Here is a 22,370-nt window from a genome sequence, read left to right on the forward strand (position 1 = left end):
GTCAGACCTCACAGCCCACCCTTGAGCGAGCTGCCTTGTGTGATCGAAGAAAATGATTCTAGCTATTTGTGGGCTCTCCAGAACCCCTTGAGAGTTTAGCTGAAGTCTCTGCTAGGCTGATGCCACCACGTCTGCCAGCATCCTCCCACCAGCACCATCTTGTTGTTCGGGCAGGTCTGCGCCATTTCCCCACTCCCGTCAGAATGTTCTAGCACTCCCCATAGCTCTTCGGGAGAAAGTTCAAACTCATTTGTTGCATGCCCTTGGTAATCTGAGCGGTGCCTATGCATCTAGTCTTCTCTCCAGCTCGCACCCAGAGGCACTCTCTGTTCCAGCCTTGCCAAACCACTTGTAGTCCCCCAAGCCCAGGGAGCTTTGGCAGCCCTGGGCCCTCGCTGCCACTCACCTTCCTCCACCACTGTTGCCCCACCTGCAGGACATCTGGCAATGTCTGGAGGCATTTCTGGGTGTCATGATCAGGTGAAAAGTGGGTTGCTATGACACTGCATGGGTAGCCATCAGGGATGTTGCTCAGCGCCGTACGTACAGTGCACAGGACAGCCCGCCCCCCCCCCCCCATACCTGGAGAAAGTTTTATACTCGGCACTCTCTCTGCCAATATTTTCAAGAAAGGGAATAAATAAGAGTCAACAGTGATGGACTATTTCCCATGTGGCCATCACTGAATTTTATAGGGATTAACTCAATGTGTCCTCCCAGAGAGCCCACAAGGGGGAATTATTTGCACCCCACTGCAAAGACAGGACCACAAAGCACTGAGAGGGGACAGTAAGTTGCCTGCGGTCACAGAGCCAGCAGGCATGGCACTGCCATGGTAATTACTTTGGGGGAAGGTTTGAGAGGGCTTTGTAAAGAGAAACAATTCACTCTCAAATGGCTCAAAATCCCATGGCAATTCAGCAATTACAGACTGGTTTGGGTTTGTATTATACCTGGGTCACATTTATTTTATATTTTGGCGTATGAGTTTAGAAAGAAAAAAAGAGAAGTAACAAAGATTTGAAATTTTAATCATGTGTCACTGCAGGGGAAAGTTAATTCTGAATTTTGCCAGCAATACCCAAGTACAAATTGAAAGTTGAATAATAAAATGAGACCTGGGGAAAAATAAGCACTGGGGCTGATGAAAGGAATGCATTTGTCTCAGAGCAAGGGCTGAAATGGGAAGCTAAGCGCTCTTAGGGAGAAACATGTCAATACTAAATCTTTTTGCCAACCTCTGATGGATGTGCTAATCTTCTCAGGTCAACATGGGCTCACCCTGGAAACACACTGCAATGACGTTATTTCAAAGGCAACTAGATTTTTATAAGTAGACTGCTACATCAAGTTTTAAACTTTCATTCTCAGAAATGAGATGTAGTCTCTTATCAAGAATATATTTAAGTCTAAAAATATACAGAGTTCCTATTTGGAATGCTGGAAATGTTTTGGTAATGAATGTTGGTGATGGTAGCACAACACTGTGAGTGCAATTAACAGCACTGAAATATATATCTGATATGATCAAAAGGGGAAATCTTAGCTTGTACAGATGGTGATAACAGAATAGGAATTTTACAAAATCCATGGAACACTACACAGTGAACCCAAAATTAAACCTTGGACTTTAAAAAAATTAAAAAATTTTTTAAAGATACATAAATCACACAAAACATTACAATAAAAAATATAAGAGGTTCCCATATACCTCACTCCCCACACCCCCCACTCCTCCCACATCAACAACTTCTTTCATTAGTGTGGTACATTCATGGCATTTGATGACTACCTTTTGGAACATTGCTACACAGCATGGATTATAGTTTACATTGTAGTTTACACTCTTCCCCAGTCCATTCAGTGGGTTATGGCAGGATATATAATGTCCTGCATCTGTCCCTGCAATATCATTCAGGACAATTCCCAGTCCCAAAAATGCCCCAACATCACACCTCTTTTCCCCCTCTCCCTGCTCTCAGCAACTCCCACAGGCAGTCTCCACATCAATGATAGTTTCTTCAATTGCTGGAGTCACAATAGTTCTATAGTAGAATACCAGTAAGTTCACTCTAATCCATATTTTATCCTCCATCCTGTGGACCCTGGGATGGTGATGTCCACTCCACCTCTAAATCAAGAGGGGGCTTAGATCCCACATGGCTGATGGATGGAATTCTGCTTACAGCTGCAGACCTTCTCGGTTCCCTGGTGTGGTGCCTGACCATCCTCACCTCCCTGTTAGCTGACCTGGGTTAAGTCTAATGAACCAGAGAGTAGCTGTTGCAATTATGCTGAGGCTCAGGGCTCAGTTGGCACATAGACAGTCCAGAGAGTCAAGTCTCCTGAGCATACACCAACCCCAGTGCCAACCAGAGGTTCTGTAAAAGTGACAGAAAAGGCATGTGTAGAGAAGTAACACCTGAGTCCAACTCCATCATACTCAGGATCACAAATTCCAATGTAGGGCCCACTGGGAAAGTACCAAGCCCCAGAGCCACCTATCATGACTCTAGGACCCAGGTGTCTCTATAGCCCTCAGGAGCACCACTACCTGGGGTTGTATCTACTTTGGCTATCTCTGAGATCCTGCTGAGATGTGCTTAAGTGTGACCCCTCAGATGACCTTCCGGCTTGTTTTGAAGTCTCTTAGCCATATAAACTCATTGTCTTTACAATTTTCCCCTTTTATTCAAGGTCTTTTTCTAGTTGCATCACCAGCTGTTGCTCGGCAGTAACCCCTCAGCACCAGGGAAGCTCATCCCGGGGGCCATGTCCCACATTGGGGGGAAGGTAATGCATTTACATTCTGAATTTGGCTTAGAGAGTGGCCACATTTGAGCAACACAGAGGTTCTCAGGAAGTAACTCTTAGGCACCCTGCAGTTTTAGGCCTAGTTGAAATTTCAAGCACACAGGCTCTTAAATATAGTCATCAGTATTAAGGGTCCATCATTGGACCATCGTTCTTCTCTGGTCTTTGCCCTTGTACTTGGGGGAATGTGCTATTATCAATTTTAATAATTTTCCACCCCAATGCTAGTTGTTGTTGTTGGGATGGTATATGGGAATCCTGTATTTTATGCATAGTTGTTCTGCAAATCTAGAACATTTCTGGTAAAGAAAAAAAAATTTTTTTAATTAAAGAAACAAGCATACAAATAAGCAAGCAAGAAAACACAAACAATAGCAGAAATAAAGAGGACCTCATAGCAGATGATACAGATATTAACAAGATAATATGGGGATATTATGGGAAGTTTCATTGCAATATTTCGAAAATCTAGATGAATGGATGATATTTTTCTATATTCAAGAGTAAAGAGAACACCTGAAGACTTATATAACCATTAAAGACAATGACTTGAGTTTAAAATATAAAACCCACCTTAAAAACAAAATGATATACACACACATACACACTTCAGGCATGGTTTGGGTTCAATAGCAAATTTTACCAAAATGTCAGTGAAGGAACAATTTTAAGCAAACACAAAACTTGGCAGAGTATAGAAAAAAAGAGGAAACATTCTCAAAACTATGTAATGAGGCTACAAAATCTTGAAGTAGACATTAGGAGAAAGGAAAATTGTGGGCCAATCTCATAATCCAAAGAAAAGATGAACTGCACTAAAGCAATATATAAAATGAATATATCATGAACATTTGGGTTTATCTCAGAAATGCAAGTTATTGAACATTAGAAAATAAACCAATTTAACTTACTGCATTAACAGGAAAAAGAGGGAGAATATATTTGATAATTTGCATATATGCAGGAAAAAATATATACTTGCTATTTATAGTTAAAAGCTCAATTACACATTTTCTACAACAGAGGAGACTGCAGAGGTGACCAGGCTTGGGACTTCTTGATGTCTGCTCTCAGTTCTGAATAACATTCAAGCTCTATAGTGACAGGAATACTCAGACAGAGGATTCTCAATTCATTAGAGCAGGAGTTGGCTTTACAGCCTATGGGCCAAATGCTGCCCCCGGCCTGTGTTTATACATAAAGTTTTATTGGAACACAGCCGCACCCATTTGTTTACATATTGTCTATGGCTACTTTCCTGTGATGGCAGCAGAGATGCACGGTCACAACACAGAGTATATGCCCTGGAAACCCCAAAATATTTATTCTCTGTCCCTTTACAGAAGTGTGATGAGCTGCAGCATTTGGTTTACTGTGGGTTTGCATCGTTTTCAGTGGGGTCTACAGGAATTAGCTGGAGAAGGCATCTGGCTCATTTAAGGCATTTGTAGAGTTTGGCTGCATTAGGAAGAAAATATAAAAAATGGAAAAAGTAGGCAGTACCTGTAGGCAAGAACTTTAATAACATGAACACTATCGGTGACATTAAAACCCAGTTTAATATATAAGAAATTGTCATTTTATGTCAAGAGAAAATGTCTTAGGTTGGCAACAATATGTATCCTGCCTGCCTTTCTATGTGGCTGACGTGTACCTATCCTTGTGACAGGTGCACCTAGACTTGGGTGAACATGGTTATTTCTCAAAATAAAATCCCCTTTCCCTGAGAAAATACACAGGAGAGATGAAGGAAGGGAGTGTGTACGAATGGAAGGGGGTGGCGGCCGGGGACCCTGTTCGACAGCATTCTCAGGGCTCCTTGTGCCTGGGGCGCCCTCAGAACTTCAGGGGAATGACCGGCCAGTACTTGGGCCGCTTTCGATCACAGTGCTTGTCAAAGCTCAGCTGCACGGCGGCCTCCATCGCCTGGATCTTGGCGGCGCTGTCCCCGTACAGTCGCTTCATCTCGGCCTGGCGCCTCTCTCCGGGCCTCTCGGATGGGGGCTCCACCGAGCGGCGGGTGATGTAGTAGAGGTCGTGGTCGGCACCCACGTAGTCGTCCAGGCGCGCCTCGTCCAGCTGCTGCTGCCGCCCTGGGAATGAACGCAGGCGGGAGAGGGGCAGGTGAGTTGTGCTGCTGGCCAGCCGGCGGAGGCCCTCAGTTCCCTCGGCCCCAGCTTTCAAGCTGTGCCCGCTGAGACATGCTCACTCCATTTGGAGGGGTTCTGGGTTGGCTTGGGTCCCCCAGAGAGGCATGCTCCAGTCCTAGCCCCGGGTCCTGTGACTGTGACCTATTTGGAAACAGGCTCTTTGAAGATCTTAGTAGTTAAGATGAGGCCAAACTGGACTGCATAGGGGGTGCTAACCCAATATGACCAGTGAGAGAGAGGCGGATGTGTGACAGGAGCCGAGGTTGAGTTATGCCGCCACAAGCCAAGGAATGCCACCGGCTGCTGCCTGCCCGCCAGAAGCCAGGAGAGAGGCGCAGAGCAGCATCTCCCCTGCCAAAGGCAGCGCAGCCCCGCTGGTGCCTCGGTCTCAGACTTCTGGCCCCTAGCCTCCAGGGCCATGAGCTACTCCATTCCTGCTATTTATGCCAACTAGTCTGCGGGACTTGGTAACAGCGGCCCTGGCAGACAAAGACATGAGGTGCAGCCTGCACATTCTCTACTTGGTTAGGAAGCTCAGTTCACTTACCAGTGGTTATAATACCCTGATAAAAGCCAGAAGGAAACATGGCATCAGAAATTACCGGGGTAGAGAACAATTAGAAACCACCTTGGTTTCTCCCTTTTCGCCTAGATGCCTCACCCCACAACCTGTTCAGGTAGGGTCGGACCATGGAGCTCACGTAGCTTGAAACAGTGTGCCAGGCCGGCAGGGAAATGCAAAGCTTGCAGGGAAATCCAGGCTGCCAGAAATATACCACCACCAATGAGGTGGTAGAGGGGTGCGGAGGCCACACCTTTGGCAGAGGCATTGCTTTTAGTAACCTGGGAAAGAAAAAAAGTTCAGAACTAATGCAACAAAGACCCTGCAATAGATTCAAAACACAAACATACCAGGCAGTGAAAGGCTAAGGGAGCCAAACTTTGCTGAAGGTAAAAGGGTGAAGAAGTGGTAATTCTGCAAATGCAATGAAGACCTCTGACTTCTACTCTTCCTGGTATGTTGAACGAATGTGCAATAGCAAGTTCATTTTCCCTTAAATGGGATTGGACTTCTCATGTCACAGGTTAGCCGTGGTGAAATTCCAAGTGATATAATTATATACTTTGAATCCTACTCATTTAAATATATTCTGGTAAAGCAACAGGCATTTATTCATTCAATTTCTTCTCTCCTCTGTATTTTTTACTAGGGCAAGTCCCAGTATTCTAATTTTTATCCTTATGTAAACAGCAACACAAAAATGGCAACAAAACAATGCTGCATAAGGTAAAATTCAGCCAACTTGCAGATTTTGGAAGCAGTGTCAAGAAAAACAGAGAACTTGACAGCAGCATGCACAGATCTCTAACTGCTATTGCTACAGAAGGAAACACTACTGCTGAAGGAGTGAAAACGGGTGTAGGGGAAAAAGACAATGACGCACGTCATGCTTTGCTCAGGAAAGAAAAGACCAGTGGGAACACAGGGCCTCCCCACAGCATCTGGGGGGAACGAAGCGGCGAGCGCATCAAGGGGACACAGGCAGACGCTTCCACAGCAGAGGCACCAGTCCTGCTCCACAATCCCGCCATGGAGAAAGATCGCCTTGGCACTGCAGGCATGGCGCTTTAGGCACTTGAAGACGTTATTAAACATGTCTGCACGACTAGTGAACCCAAACATCTCTAGGTGGGGGTGGAGGTAGTATGAGAATCACGGATATGGGGCTGTTTCTGCCTCAGAACACCTGCAGTTTATTTTCACATGAGGAAGTAATGTAGGGATGAGCTGAATGCCTGCCAAACAAAGGAAATGAAAGAGAACCTAATCCACGGGAAAGTATAGAGCTCCCGCTGTGTCCTGTGATGATTTAACCACTGCTCTTCATTTCGTCCCTAAGACTTTGAAGGGGAGAGCTTCCTTTGATGCTCTCAGAAGGAAGAGGGAAGGTGACTCAGAAACTGGCTTTGGGGGTGGGCAGTGATAGGCCTGAAGATGTGCCAGAGCCTCTCAGAGGAGATACAGGTACTTCACACTCGCCTCTGGCAAACGTCACGAGAACAGCACCCTCCAAGACCTCTGGCCGGGCAGGTGGTGGGGCTGGTGGTTGAGCCCCTGCCTTTCCTTTGATCCCAGGATACCTCTTCTGCAGGCTTTGGGGTGCCGCACTGGTCCACCTACGGGCAGACCTGGATACGTGGCCCATCCTACAGCTCTAGCTTCCTTGTCTACCTGGAGGAGATGCCCCCGCCAGTGGGGCTGCTGGGCACCCAAAACCCTGTTCCCGCCGCTCTTAGTAAGTCTGCCCCAAGACCACCATCAGCCTTGCCAATGGGTTTCTGTTACACAACAGAGGTTTCGCTTCCTGTCTGAACTGGGGTCTCTGAGTTCAGAAGTTTTAATCAACACCAGCGTCTGAGCTATCTTAGTAAGTGTTGTTTCCCGCTGTTAAAATGTGTGAATTTACCCTTTCGACTTTGGCATCTCTCGTTTCTTTTCCTTCTAACTTAACAGCTTTAGAGTTATGCTTCTCTTAGTCCATGCTGCTGACAAAAACGATCTGAAATATCAAGCCGGCCTAACAGTTAGATACAGAGAGAAACGTTAGTGTTGACGTCTGTGCATGGGATGCACGGTCAAGACAAAGCAACCCAGCGCAGCAGTCAACCAAGCCTGTGCGGTTTTCCCAGCATGACCCGTGGGCTGCCATCACAGGTGTTCACCATCCGTCAAGTTCGCACAGTGTTAGGATAAAATAAAAAGCATAGCCCTCTGCCCTTGACTCTCTGCTTGGGCTTCCATCCCAGGCTTCATAGTACAAATCAGGGCCTAACCCTGGCCCCCTCCCCACCCCTCAGGAGTTCTGGAGAGAGTTCTGGAGAGCTCGTGGGTTTGCACACAGCGGGAGAGAAGCCTGGGCGCCGGCCCCACCGGGCCCGCCATCCCTGGGGCCGCCAGCGCGGGAGTCTCGGGAGGTGCGGAGCGCTATGGTCTCCGCTGGCTGCTGGGCCCCCAGCACCACGCACCGCCTGACACAAAGCAGGCGCTCAGGAAACGATGCATGCTTGGACAAAGGCAATTCATTATTATGATTTTTTTTTCCAATTCACTATTTTTTGAAAGCAACTCTTTTCCTTCCAGATGCTGTTAAAGGAAGTCCAAAGTGATGACAACCCAGAAATAGGGAAACAGATGCTCAAACCTCAAACGGTGCTGGGGACGGCTCTCCCATGGGTTCCTCAGAACCACCAGAGCGGAGGAGCTGGGGGAAGAGGGGAGGCAAGGGGTGCGGAGGAGATGGGGTGTGAGCCTGTTTCCGTCGAGTCACCTTAACTTAGTCACACAATAAAAAAAAAAAAAAAGAGAGAGAGTTCTTTCTAAGGCTGGACTACAGATTTGAAGACCAGTTTAAAACCGAAAACCCTCGGAGCAGGTAGGTACTGGGGCTTACAGCTAGCATCTACAAGGGCTTTACCTCATACTGATTTAGGGGGCCACGCAAACCTTCGAATGTAATACAGTCTTTTGAAGGCATCTGCTTATTCTGTTCTCCTGTGTCGCTTCCCTCCTCCCACTGAAAGAAAGGGTTCTCAATCACTGGCAGTTTTTCTTCCCTGTCAAAACAAGGTAAGGGCTCAGCCAACCAGATGGAGGATCATCTGACTAAAGCAGTATGAACCTCACACTTCACAAAGAATCGGATGGTTCCCTTGTGATTGAGAGTTTGGTCATTTTTATTGAAAACAGCTGTGGGATTCAACGTTTCCAAGCACTTTTTTCTTACAGGATAGTTGGCCAAATGAATTTTTTGTTACATACAAATCAGAAGTAGTCTTTTAGATCCTAGCTTTCAAACTGGGCTAATATGCATGTAGGTTTAAACAAGAAAAAGAATATTATAAGAAGCAACTTTACTAGCTTCCACCTGGATTTTGGATATGAAATCTTGATATTTTTTGCCTCAACCTATACATCCTCATGATGTTACCAACATAGCCTTAGAGCCCATAAAGGAAAAAGAACTCATGGGAAATTACTTGGACTTCGGAGAACCTTCCATACATAGCAGGAAAACATTCACTCCACATTCTGCACATAATTAGACCAAAGGTGGAACATTTTGGAGGACAAAGCATACAAAGGTACTAGTATTTAGAAATGCTCTCCCCCCACCCAATTTTCTAAGACCAGCATGTCTTCCTGACAGAATTAATGATCTTAGCATGACTGAGGGTAAGGACAGACTTGGTGTAAATTCGCAAATACCTGATTTCTGGCTTGGTGGCAACAAACCCAGAACCCAGGTGCTTGCTAGCAGAACTGGCCACCATTCCTAAAGGGCTTGACATCCCTTTTGCACATCTCTCGTCCCATTAGCAACTTAGTCACAAAGTCAGTGGACAGTCACCATTCCCACTATGGGAAAAGTGCATTTTCTCCCTTCCACTTTTCTACATGTATCATCTTTCACACGGATCATCCAACTCATTGGTTTTATCAACTTCCCAGCATCTGAATTCAGCACCCCACCCCCAACACATACATGGCAGATTTTATCTTCAATCAGTACAATCAGTACAATCCCACACTTTAACCTCACTGACCAGGCCCAAACGGCTCACTGCATGCCCACAGAGGGTATACTGCGGGAGAACCAGAAGGGCCTCTAGCATGAAACAAGAGTTTAGATCTTCCTATTCAGGTGGACACACACAATGGAGATGCCTCGCATCAAATGTAGACAAAAGACATATGGGCCCTCTGGAAGTGGGGAGTAGTAGACTCAACCTGTTTTCCTTCCCTCTTATTCCAAATGTCCCCTGTCCCTCAAGGCCAAAAGCACACCCCATTTCTCTACAACTACCTCATGATGCTTGCCCTTTGCTGATTTCACTGGCTCTACCCCTCATTTGTATAACGAATCATGAACCACACCATAGATGAATCTTCCCTGCTTCATTCTAAATTTCTTTTTGTTTTCTCTTCCCAGCAGGGTGCTCTTTGAGGATATGTCCCCATTTTAACCCAACCTCTACCCCTACCACACAACAGATAAAATGTCTGAGTGACTCAAGCCCAAGACAACAATGTTTGAAGGGCCTTATTCTCTATTGGGAACGATATCTTTTAACTTATTGCCTCTGAGTATTAGGAATATAATCTTGCAAGTCTCGATCGATGGCCTGATTTTCATGTCTAAAAATTATACTTTTTCTCACAAGTGACTGAAAACACAGTTTATTTTCAGTTCAGTTCAGTTGAAACTAAACACTGAAAACTCCAAACTGTCTACTTTCCCATAAATAATGTTATCATTGAAGTTTTAAATAACGGAAATAACTTATTAGGAAATGATGACATATAACATAATCAAAAGCATGTATGTTCCCACTGCACAAATGGAGTTATTTATCCTACTTAAAATCTGTGTTGAAATATGTTAAATTAGAGATTTTCTGGAAGGAGAGTATTCCCAAACAAGAACATCCTGTCCAATCCGAAGGATTTTATCCTCAGAAAAGATTTAACAAGACCCAGATGACAAGTTGTATAATATATATGCTCCTGTGGAAGTGAATAATAATGAAAACTTCAAATCTCTCAAATTTAGCTGAGTTTTTCCCTGCTAGTCATATTTTATAAAATTCTGTGTTCTGTAAGATTCGTGTTCCAAGTTGAATTTGCACTTCCTGAACAAGTTCTCATGGTTCAAAGAGCAAAACAAAACAAAAAAACTTGAACTGAGTATTGCCACTTCTGAGTCCCTTATCTCTTTATGAAAGCATCTCCCAACTGTGTTTGTAACAAAACCTCCACGAGCGTGTCTCCTGTCCGTAATGGCCTGGAAAGTGCCATGGCCATCTGAATTGTTTACATATGAATTCTTTCCTTCACTTCCTGCCTGAAGGGACACGGTCATCCCACACACCACCAAAAGTGGGGGTGAAAACCTAAGGCCTCGATTTCATTCTTGGGGCAGCTTCTTCTAACCAGGACCATGTCTTCAGCATCAGACTTGATTCTGATCAACTGATACCACTGCCTGTTCTAGGCCTCATTGGACAAGTCTCACATCTGCCACTGCCGTGGTGCTGCTTGATGACACTTGCGGGGAAGACTGCGGGAGATAACCACATCGCAGAGAGGCTCCTCTGCTCTGCCGGATGTGACTCTCCAGGACAAGGAGCTCTGAATTATGCTATAACTACAAGTTTAAAAGCACAAAGAAGCAGAAGCTGGATGTGCTTAGTGCTGTTAGCAGTGATACGAAAGTGGCCTCATTTTCTTATACCATGAGTTCTACTCTATTTAATTATATCAGGCACATCCTTGAAACAGAACTAAAAGTTGTGTTAATGACTACTTTTGCCAAACTGTGTTGATAACTACATCTTACAGATGCCAAAACAATTAAGTTTTTAATGTTCTAAATCAATGTAATACTCTGAAAAGGGCTGTATAGAGCAAAACTGTATGGACTTTTTGCATTCACAGAACATCTATATTAAAAAATATACTGAATTTCAATCAAGCATTCATCAGGGCAAAGAGCATCAGGGCATGACTGGTTTATGGTTAATAGTGCACATTAAAAAATGGATTATTAGCAACTATTAGCAACTAACTGTAACAATGAACACTGGGCACTGACTTTGTACCAGACACTGTTCTATGAGCTTTTTTAAGTTATCTCGTTTAATCTTCTAGATTATGGTAAAAGACATATGTAATGTGTTTTCTTCACAGACACGGCAAGATCTAGATGATTTACTTTTGTCTCAGTCACAGATTGCGTTTGGGAACAAAGATAATTCTCAGAGGGTGATGATGATAGTGCAATTTGGAACTCTGAGGTAAAATAAACAGATTTGGGAATAATAGCAAATTAAAACATGAAGTTCAAAAAGTTTATAAAGCACTCAAAGCCTAATTCACTTTGTAAAATGTCCCATGGAATCATGGCAAATTTTGAACTATATGGAACACGATTTGAAAAACTCTGGTTTAAGGCTTGTAATTAATACTGAGATATATCATTTATTCATTTAAAATAATCTCAAGTGCCTGGCACAACTTAGCAGGTAATTTTCACGACTGCATTTAGTTACCTAGAATTCCATCTGACAAAGGCAAGAGGTAGAAACAAGGATGGTTCTTTTTTGTTTGTTTGTTTTTCAAGGATGGCTCTTAACCATATCTGTAACAGAACTATTAAAAGATTTTTCCTAGATTGAGAAGACACATTTTGTTATTTTCATTTCATTCATATCCACTTTTTACTGAATAATGATCAGGTTTATTTGAAAGCAGCAAATCATTCGAAATGGCCTGACAGATGATTGGAATTTGCTTCCATCCTTAATTACAAGTACCATCACAAGAGTGTCCATCTCTGGAGGGAAAACAAATGTTATTCTACTTTCCGGTAAGGGCAACAGAAATAAGCCCTACTATGATCACATTTTCTTTTTTTTAAGCCCATAACAAAGATGACTCCAGTCAAATGTGGGCATGCTCACACCTCCTCTCCCTCATGTGTTGTATATTTTTAAACTAGACTAAGAGTTGCTTTGGATGTATTTTGAAAAAAAGGTAAAATTCATTTCTGGAGATCAAGGAAAGAAATGGACTTATGTGCAATAGAAAATACTTGTTTGGATATACTTTCTCACATGCACCAAAAAACACAACAGTTTAATCAAAAGATGAGAAGTAAAAGAACTGAATGAGTAGCTTAGTTTAGAGTCACAGTAAAAGAGACTAAAGGTCACAATACTTTACACAAAGCCCACTGCTCAGTTCCTGGCCCCCAGTGGGGCTCAATAAATGCTAGTACATCGTTAGGAAAATACAGATCATTTAAGATGGAAATGAAACTCTCCCATTCCCAGTGTTCTCCATTTCTGTTTATTAGAAAATTCAAGGTAAAATGTCATACAACTAAACCTCAGCCAGAAAAATATGGAGACTGGACACTGGCTATAACAGGGAGAGAGGCATTTGTATATCTGTCACAAGCACTTCAAATGTAAATGGGCTGGCGGGATTTAATTGTAAGGAAAGCACAAAAAGCAGTCCTTGGTCTTTGTAGCAAGTTAGCAAGAAATTGAAAAAAGAAAATGCTTGCTTTCTGACTGATGATATAAGACCATTATTGCCATTCTCTAAGCCCAGGGACAGCCAGCCTCAAAAGAGGACCCAACAGGAACGCTTTCCGGGCGAGGCACTCTTTATTCTATTTAGTTTCATGCTGCTCTCTATTCTGAAGAGAGCTACTTAAGATTCCAGAGCTCTGCAGCACTGGGAAAGCCTCTGAACTGCAAGCCCAGGCGCTCTTAGGCAAACATCTTGGTGGGGAGGAACAAGCACAGGAGCTGGGGCCAGGCAGCCCTTGGTTTAGCCCTAACAGCGGTGTGCCAAGGAGCAAGACAACCTCTGCGAGGCTTGGTTTCCCTCATTTCTAACAAGTTTACTACCTTGACGGGCTGTTGTGTAGATTAGGGATCACACACACACACCATCTGGTGGAGTGTCTGACATTCAATAACTGGTAGAGGTACTATTAGGATAAGCTTTGTTCTGGAACTAAAAATAAAGCCCTATACGAAAATAACTCTGGAAGCTGTTATCACTGAGGTGAAACATCACCACAGCTCTTCCAGGCTTAGGACTGGATTTGGAATATCATCAGCACCCAAACGAGGAGTTATAAAATAAATGTATGTCCGGGAAGAAAAATGCCAAAAGCAGGGAAAGGAAAGGAAAGGCGCAAGGAGACCGAAGGCCCAAACTTACGTCGCTCGGCCCTGTGCCTCTCGGTCTCTGCAAAGTACTGGCGGAGCTCCTCGGTGATTTCCATATTGCTCAGGTCGCATTCTATCTCCATGTCTGACTCGCTCTCTGTCTCCTCCTCCACGGACGGAGCTTGGACTACTCTCATGGACGCCTGGGCCCTACGGCTGCCATGTGGATGGGGCCCAGACTTTCTAGAATGTGGGTATCTATAGGGAGAATCCTGGGAGGCCAAATGATGGTGAGAGGACTGAGGATACTCCCGCTGCTGAGAGCTGGGGGGGAAAACGGCAGGGGGGGAGAACCAGGGGCTGCTGTAATAGGATTCTAAGGCCTTCCTGTAGGCGCGCTGGTGGCTTTGCATCCACGCCATTGCTTGATGATAATGTTGCCAGTATCTTGCATACACAGGATGAAAATACCAAGGCTCAGCATCTTGCGATGACGACGCCTATAAAATGAAGGGAAGTATAGGGTAGACACAAAACAGTTCATGCTCAAGAGAAATCAACTAATGGTTTGCCAACTAACTGATACTGAGTAACTACTAAATGCCTTCCGACATTAGGAGGCTACTGGGCCAAAAACATCTGACCGGCCCGTACCCACAATGGACACCAAGGGTAGGCACACTAACTCTCTAAATATGTGTACAGGAGGTACACACAGGACAATTAGTTTAAGGTTACGGCAGCACACTGGACAGTGGGGACAGAGGCTAATAAGGATCATTTTTAGATAAGATTCAGGGAGGGGAGCGACAATTTGCACTGGCCATTTCTCCACAGTGCAACTGAGTGATGAGTTCCAAGTTAAAAATGATCTGCCAAGAACCACAAGGACTGATGAACATGGACTCTGGTCCCTCCCTCTGTGCCTCCTAAACACCTGCTCACCCGGCCCCCTCAATGCCTGGGGAAAAGGGTGTTTAGTAAAGCACCCAACGGAAATTTTACTCTTCGTTTCTGGATGTATCTCTTTGGTTTTCTCCATCATGGAATGAGAATGCCAAGATTTTAAATACTAAAATTTACCTTTTCTTCTGAGTTAAAAAGAAAAAAAACTTACCTGTGCTTCCATCTCTGACTGTGAAAGTCCAAATGGGCACGGAAACTAAGACAGAAAAAGCGCAGTGCAAACATCTGATCAGCACAGGATTGGGAGACACGGGGCTACTTCCTGGTTTGCCTAGCCAGCTCTCCAGAGGTTGCCTCATCCCAGTACCATGCCTGACTGTGATACAACATATCCCCCAAGACCCTGGCACCTGAGGTATATAACCTTGTGGTTTGAAAAGGAGGGATCCCCTTAGGTATGATTAACTGGGCCATGGTACACTGCAAGATTTGCCGTCCACTTACCTGTTTCCTTATTGAAAGTAATGTCTATGGGAATAACCATATAAATATTTAGGAGTTAGTATGTACATAAAAGCTAATATACAGAATGCAAACTAAAAGTTAACAACTATCACTTCATTTACTAATCCTCAAACTGTAGCCACTGCCTATTTAAATTAACCCCCCAAAAAAGAAAAAAAAAGAAAAAAGAAAAAGCCAAAAAATACAAAAGAGAAAAAAAAAAAAGTAACCCTGGATTTCCCAAGACTCGAATAGAATACATCTTTCCAACTTACCAGAAACCTGTGTTGTGTTTTGCCTTAGGTTTGGGACCTGAAGGAGCCTCCCTAAAGAGACCTCTCCAGCTTTGGCTGTGCCCCAGATTTTAATTCCCCCCAAATGAGCCCTTTTGGTTTGTTTTTGATTATAATAAGCATCTCTCCACGTGAGAGACCACACTCCAATTGCCCAATGACTCTGCTCCCAGGAAAAAGTGTCCCCATAGAGATTCCACACAGAGTGATCACATGAATTGTCTTTTCCAAACAGCTTTGCTCTGCTGGGATTTATTCCTTTTGCTACTATTACCTACCTGTTTATTTACTGATTCATTTGCATGAACTACCAAAAAGTAAAGTTTAATATGCAGCTAACAACCTATTTAAAAATAGGAATTTAATTTTTTTTCCTGTTGAGGCATTCCAAGTTACTAAAATTTCAGCCTACCCTGGTATGTACCTTTAAAAAAAAACAAAAACAATATCTTGAAATGAATGAGAATTTACAAATCTGTGAGATGAAACCAGTAACAGTATAATGCAGAGCAAACCATTCTTTAGGTTTTGAAACTTCTGAAGTCAGATCCTGAAGGAGTCTTATTTGTCCAACTTCACTTAATTACAGGGTAGAATTGAAATATCCTCACACTTAAGAAACAAACAACTTACTCAGCAATCTCTATCAGATGTTTCTGCTACGGTTAATATTAAAAATTGAGATGTTAAATTGACCACTTCTTTTAAGATTTAGCTGAAAGAGATCATTTCACATTCTTTTTAATAAGATACACTCCCAGAAAGGGTATTTTCCAAGAAGGCCGACATGACCATCTGTAAACTTATCTTAAACGTAGCCCATGCTTCCAGGTCCCTGTTCTAAATTCGGGATGCAGTGAATGTATACTGGGAGCTAACAGATGCAGTAAAAATATAAGTGTAAAATAAGTTCACTTTGCTTTTAAACTATAGTTTAAACATTTTTGAAAAACACAAGCAATTCCCTGAAGACCCAGTTAACTGCTTTGTGTTTTACAGGCTACTGAAAAAGTACATAGAATAGGCGATCCAATCAAAGGGCCCAGAAAATTAAGACTAACACAAATGAAATTATGGGGGAGATCAGCACATCCTTGAGTGCTAGGCTGTGAGGAGAAGCCTTTAAGTGGCTTATTCATTGCAGCCAGGTCTCATATTCCTAGCACTAAAGTCCGCAGAGCTTTCACAGTCTACAGCACATAATGACGTTAAAGTGAATCCCATGTGCATCTTAATCAAATTTGCTTTTATAGATTAACAAGCAGCAGAGGAATGAAACTAGAAAAGCCTAGGAGACATCGGCATGTCTTCTGGAAATGAAGAGTTCTGAATCCAGACCTTTATGCCTCTGAAGACATACTTAGAAGCAGATTTAAGGATCAACTAATTCCGAATTGGGAGGTTGATGGCTACAAAGATGTAATGTCACCATCGTGATTGGACAGCACTGGAGACCTCTGAGGATCCTGGTTCTCTTTATAACTGGGAAGCACAGCCTGGCTTTAAAGGCGGGAGCCACAATACTCTGAAAAGCCACGAGAGGCTTAGGCATGCATGCTGCTCTCCACACTGCTCAATCGTCAAAGGCTGGTTCAATGGGGGTGGGTTGGGGGGGGGGTTGCTTGTGCCTTTGGTTCAATTCAAAATTTGGTAGGAGGGAAGCCCTGCTACACGGCCCCAGAAATCATGCCAGGGGTGCTCGGAGCACTTCACTTTCTGCAGGAAAGAGGCCAGGGAAATGAGCTGAGATGACCAAAGAAAGCCAATTCCAGTGATGGAACCAGAAGCAGATTCAGCCCAGCACTGCTGACATCTAGAAAATGTCTGAACTAATCATCTTAGGTGTTAGCACTCTTTAAGACCCAGGCCATTGGGAGAAGATGCAGTTAGGGAACGGTGGAATGCAGCCAGCTTTGTAAGCAAATCTGTTCAGTTTTGATTATGCTTTCCTTATGGTGCTGGCCACTGGGACCCTGATAATTAAATCTGCCACCATCCTCCAGGAAGTTTAGAGCCCTGGGCTGTGTGTCAAATATGCTCACATTGCCTTTGGGTTTGTCATTTTCCTTGACCCAATTCCTTCACCTACACATTAGATCCTTTTACAAAAATACATGTAAGACCTCTAAAATCCTATTGTTAATCATTTAAACAGTCTGTGGGCATGGATGATTAATCTCAAAAATCAAATAAGGTAAGGTATATAAAAACATTTTAAAAGAAATAGCAGTTTGCAGAGAGCTTTAGGATTATTATTAGCTTGGTATTTCCAATATTACTCTTGGTTTCTATCAGCAAACTTTTTTCTGTAAAGGGCCAAATAGTAAATATTTTAGGTTTGCGGGCCACATACAGTCTCTGTGGCATTTTCTTGGTGTTTCTTTTTTTTAAACCACCTTTTAAAAATGTAAACTGTTCTTAGCTCCCTGGTAGTACAAATAGAAAGAAACAAACAAGCCACAGCTGTGGGTCATTATCTTTGCCCCGTTTTCTGTTAACACATTATTAGGCTGTATAGATTCTGCCATCAATACGTTGAGCATCTTAATAGTGCCTCACTTTCCACTTGGAACTCAGCAGAGGAACTGCGCATTTCCCACATGCCTCATCAATGACTAGACTCAGCAGAGGCCCACTGGAAGCAAGAAAGCTGTGATTAGGGCCAGCAGCCATCTTGGTTACCAGTTCCTAATATTTGGAACCAAAAAAACCCCAACAGCCTCCATGGCAAACTAAGGAAATCGGACCATTTCTTTTAAAGAGCTAGAAAGACATGCAAAGACTTAAACACACACACACACCTTCCTGCAAGGCAGTACCACTGATCCCAGGCTTAGAAGGCCTCAGTGCCACGATTTCTGTCTGAGTCTCTGCTAGCTCCACGTGCTGGCCGGGAACCCAGCAACACGACAGGACACAGGAGAGGGCTCGGGGCCACCATTCCCCGGCAGCAGGCAGGCACGCTCTTCCCTGCTAACCTCACCAGTTAGCTTCCAAGGCAAGGTGAGACCCTCCTCTGAAAATGGGTCCTGCTAACTTTTTAAAGCGGGTTACTCCTTCCACACAGAGAGCTTAAGGCTCTAATAAGAACAGAACAGCCGGGGTTTCTGAGCAGCCAGTCATTCTCGACATCACAGCAACACTTTCCGACACTACCCCCAGCTCAAAGAAAAGAACGCTTTGGGTGGCAGCAGATTTAGCTGTCCTTTTGATGTTATTTAATTTTAGGATTTATACCCCCACCTCCCTAGGAGTGTCTTCTACTCTTTAGTGGCATGAGCCTTCGGGAACTGAACAACAACCTGTCGCCTAATGGGATGGTGGAGCTGAAAGAAAAGCGACTGGCCATGTCAGGGAAGGCTGGAATCCATGGCAATACAAACCGGGCAGCCGGCCCCAGTGAGCACAATGGCATAATAGTCACTGCCCAGCTGAGCCCCAGCTAGACAGACACCGAATTCATTGTCTGTCCTCAACCTCCAAAGAAGGAAGGAAAAAAACAGGGTTGAGGTCATTCACTAAATGCTGCCGAGGCCTATGGGCCCAAGACACAGCCTCCAAGGCTTGAGAGATGTATTTTCCCATACAGCCCTTCTGGAAAAATGGCATTCTCTCCTCAATGAATCTGTACTGGTATATTTTTAAAGGCATGAATAGACAAGAAGAAAAACAGACAAGAGTTTTGTAGTTTTTAATGGATAAATGTGACTGTTTCCATTTGAGCTATTAATAAATTCCACAAATAATGTGGCTTTGGTAAAAGGTAGTGCCATCTTGTGTATTCTTTTTAGAGCAGATTTATATTCTTGTAGATATAGGATATAGAACGTGTCATAACAATCAGATAAAGACCCAAATTCCCCTCAACATGAAAATTTATACTCTGGAACTGGATTTTCCTCTCTATCTTCGTTTTCCACCAGAATTCTGAAAATCAAATGCATGAAAACTTACCTGTTTTAATATTTGCATAGAAAAGTCACAATAAAAGTCAGTCATTAAGGAAGTTATCTGGCTAAAGCACCAAGAGCAGAGTCTTTCCTAAAAGGCTCCCATCGACTTGGTTCTCTGAGCCTACCAGATAACTTTGGGCACCTAGGTAGGTCTCCAGTATGAACTGTTTCCAGGAAGAAGAGGGGGTCTGCCAGAAACTGCAGCAAAATAAAGGTAAAGGGAGAAATCTAAATTATATAAATTTCATCCTTATGCAACACCAATGAGTCTGTGTATATGTGGTAATCACCCCATCAGAGAAGACGGCTTTTAATAATACACACTGGTAACCAAGAAAAATAAATGGTGGCTTTTGCAAGCATTGCTTCCTGCCACCTACTTGGGCAGGCCCTGTCCCTACCACCGGCTTCACTTGGAGCCTGGCAAGCTCATCTGGTGTGGTGTCCTCATGGGCTCCCTCCTGTGGCTTTGCATGGCCCCTGCTTAGTGATTTGGATATCAAATCCGAAAGGCTTTCCTCCACCCTCAAGAGTCCAAGCTCCATCTTTTGGCCGACGGGAGCCTCCCGCAAGTGCACATGCCTCCATGTTCCTAAAGCCCGCACCTCCCTGTCTCCAACAGCTGCCATAAAGACTGATGGGCGGGGGAGCCCAAACACTGACTTGTATTTACCCTTCGATCCCTCAGCCCCAAACTCCAAATCACCATCTTGTGGGTGGTTCAGTACCAAGAGTGACCACAAAGAATGCACAACATGAGGAAGAATGACTCAGAGGATGTGGCTAACAATTATTTGTCTTGTCTTTTTTCCCCATACAAAGGACATTCCACCCACAGAAGGGCACTGTTCAATTTGTCAGCAAGGGTGATGGATTTGTGAATGGATTTATTGGCAAGTTCACTGAAATCCCCACGTGACTAGTGTCGGTATCAGAAGTGAAATATGAGGCCGCACAAAAACAGTTACCCTCTGACATATGAACACAACAGGCAATGGGAGAACTGAAAGCAACAGAATGTTAACACAGTACAAAAGACGAAACAGGTGAGTTCACTTCAGTGCAAGTGTATCCTCCATACAGCAAAACCTAGTAGGACCATAGAGGCTTAGGGTCGAACAGGCAGGCACAGCAAATGGAGAGCAAATCAGCAAAAATCATGACTAAAGTGGTAAACACTACCGGTAGATTTCAGGAGTATTATTTCAAGTTTTATCTCTTCTATAAATGTATACAGGAAACCCTCCCTGCTGAATTAAAATGGCATATCATTAATTACTTGTAGGCATGGATTCTGCAATGGATTTCTTTTAAATTTCCAATTTTCCTTCCGGCATAAAAATAATAGCTATTATTTCTTGTCCTTGGATGCTCATGATTGTCAGTTGTTTACTGATACACTCCTCCTAATTTCATCTCAAGGGACAAATAAAGTAGCTAGTTAACTAGAATAACTCTAAAAGGCCTCATATCTGTTCAGAAAGCAGACATTTAAAAACATTATTATGTTGACAAAGATATTTTCAATCCATCTGACCCCTGATGAATTACAGTTATGTTCTTTTTTCACTTGTCCAAGTACTGGATAGCCAGACTGGAGAGAAGTAACTCCAAGAGTTCTGTACCTAGTTTGTAAACTCTCTAAGCATCACTGCAGCCTGATTTGTTCAGCTTGTTTCCTCTCGTCTTCTCACAAACCTAAATGCTGAATCCCAAAAAACAAAATAAGCCTTCAACATCTGTAAGACACTTGGAATGAAAATTTCTCTCTGGAGCTTTGGTTTGTATCTGTATACTTTTCCAGTACAGCAATGAACACACAGAGGGGATCTTTATTACTGCGACCTTGCCTTCAGTTAGGCTTTTCCAAAGCTACTGACACTCTTGAAAGAAACAGCTTCCTACTCACATCGCTACCCCAAAGGAACTACTACTCTGATATATTTTCAAAGAGTATACTCCCCCACCCAACAATGCATGGGAGCCCCAGAAGTGTTATGTGAGTTTTTAAGTTTTAGTCTAGACATTCAAGTAATGTTTCGACTTAAGGTGAAAAACAACTGAATACAGAGCCTAGCCTGTTAAACAATTCCAAAAATCATGACTGAAATAACAAAATAAAACTGTCCAGAACCATGCAAACTTTGCTAAGGGCATCTTAGGATTTCGGAGCTAAAACCTTCTTCGGTGGCTGCTGGTTCAACTCCACCGCCAGACCGATACAGAAGGGTAGGCCAAGACATTCTTCACCTCAATTGGTAAGGGGCATAACCGACAGCAGGCGCCAAGTGTCCTCAAGATAACTTCCACCCAAAACTCTGGCCTCCCACAGAGGTCAAAGTGCAAGGGAAAAGAAAGAACCGCCCCCCCCCCCCTTCCCCAAATCTTAAGTAGGCGGGATGGGCAAAGTCCGAATTCACCTCTAGACCTAGCCGAACACGGTGGTTCTCGGCACATCCGAATCCCCGGTCCCCCACTTCCAGCGCTTCTCATTTAATCGGTCTGGGGTGGGGGCCCGGGCATCAGAATGGTCAAAGGCGATTCCAATGCGCGGCAAAGCCTCTGGGACCAGTCCCTTCTGGCACTTAACTAGCAGTGATTTCGGAACCTCCTGGGCCCTTGGCCCCATCTTTTGCCACGTGAGGATGATATTTAAGACGACAACGTGACCGCTCGAGATCTCCGCTCTCGGCGACTCGGAGGAAGCCAGGCCCCCGGCCTCCAGGCGCCTCCCTCATTCCCCAAAGGACACCCAGCCATCCCCACAGTCACCTCGTGGGAAGGCGCGCAGCTTGCAGATCTCGGGGGGTGGCCGAGGAGGGGGTCGAGTTTCCGGTGCGGAGACGCAGGGGGTGGGAGGGACGAGGCTGTTGCCCCGGCGACCCGAAATGCGTTTCCGCTGTGGCTCACTTGGCAGCGCAGCGATACCGGAAGTTCCGCCCCCGTGACGTCACGCCCGCGCCGCGGGCTGAGCCCGGCCGGCGGGCGCGCGCAGCAGTTGGGGC

General features: G+C 44.2%; 1 protein-coding gene across 1 annotated transcript; it reads right to left on the bottom strand.

Moving 5' to 3' along the window:
• Window positions 1–1,010: 1,010 nt before the first annotated feature.
• Window positions 1,011–22,288, bottom strand: GEMIN8 (gem nuclear organelle associated protein 8). Its single transcript, XM_004484315.4, has 4 exons — window positions 22,138–22,288; window positions 14,827–14,871; window positions 13,762–14,209; window positions 1,011–4,907 (listed from the first exon to the last, which is right to left on the bottom strand). Exons 2-4 carry the CDS (start codon window positions 14,836–14,838, stop codon window positions 4,651–4,653), a joined length of 717 nt encoding a protein of 238 aa, XP_004484372.2. The 5' UTR covers window positions 14,839–14,871; window positions 22,138–22,288; the 3' UTR covers window positions 1,011–4,650.
• Window positions 22,289–22,370: the final 82 nt, after the last annotated feature.

Source organism: Dasypus novemcinctus, chromosome X (assembly GCF_030445035.2).
Source record: "Dasypus novemcinctus isolate mDasNov1 chromosome X, mDasNov1.1.hap2, whole genome shotgun sequence".
NCBI classification, from domain to species: domain Eukaryota; kingdom Metazoa; phylum Chordata; class Mammalia; order Cingulata; family Dasypodidae; genus Dasypus; species Dasypus novemcinctus.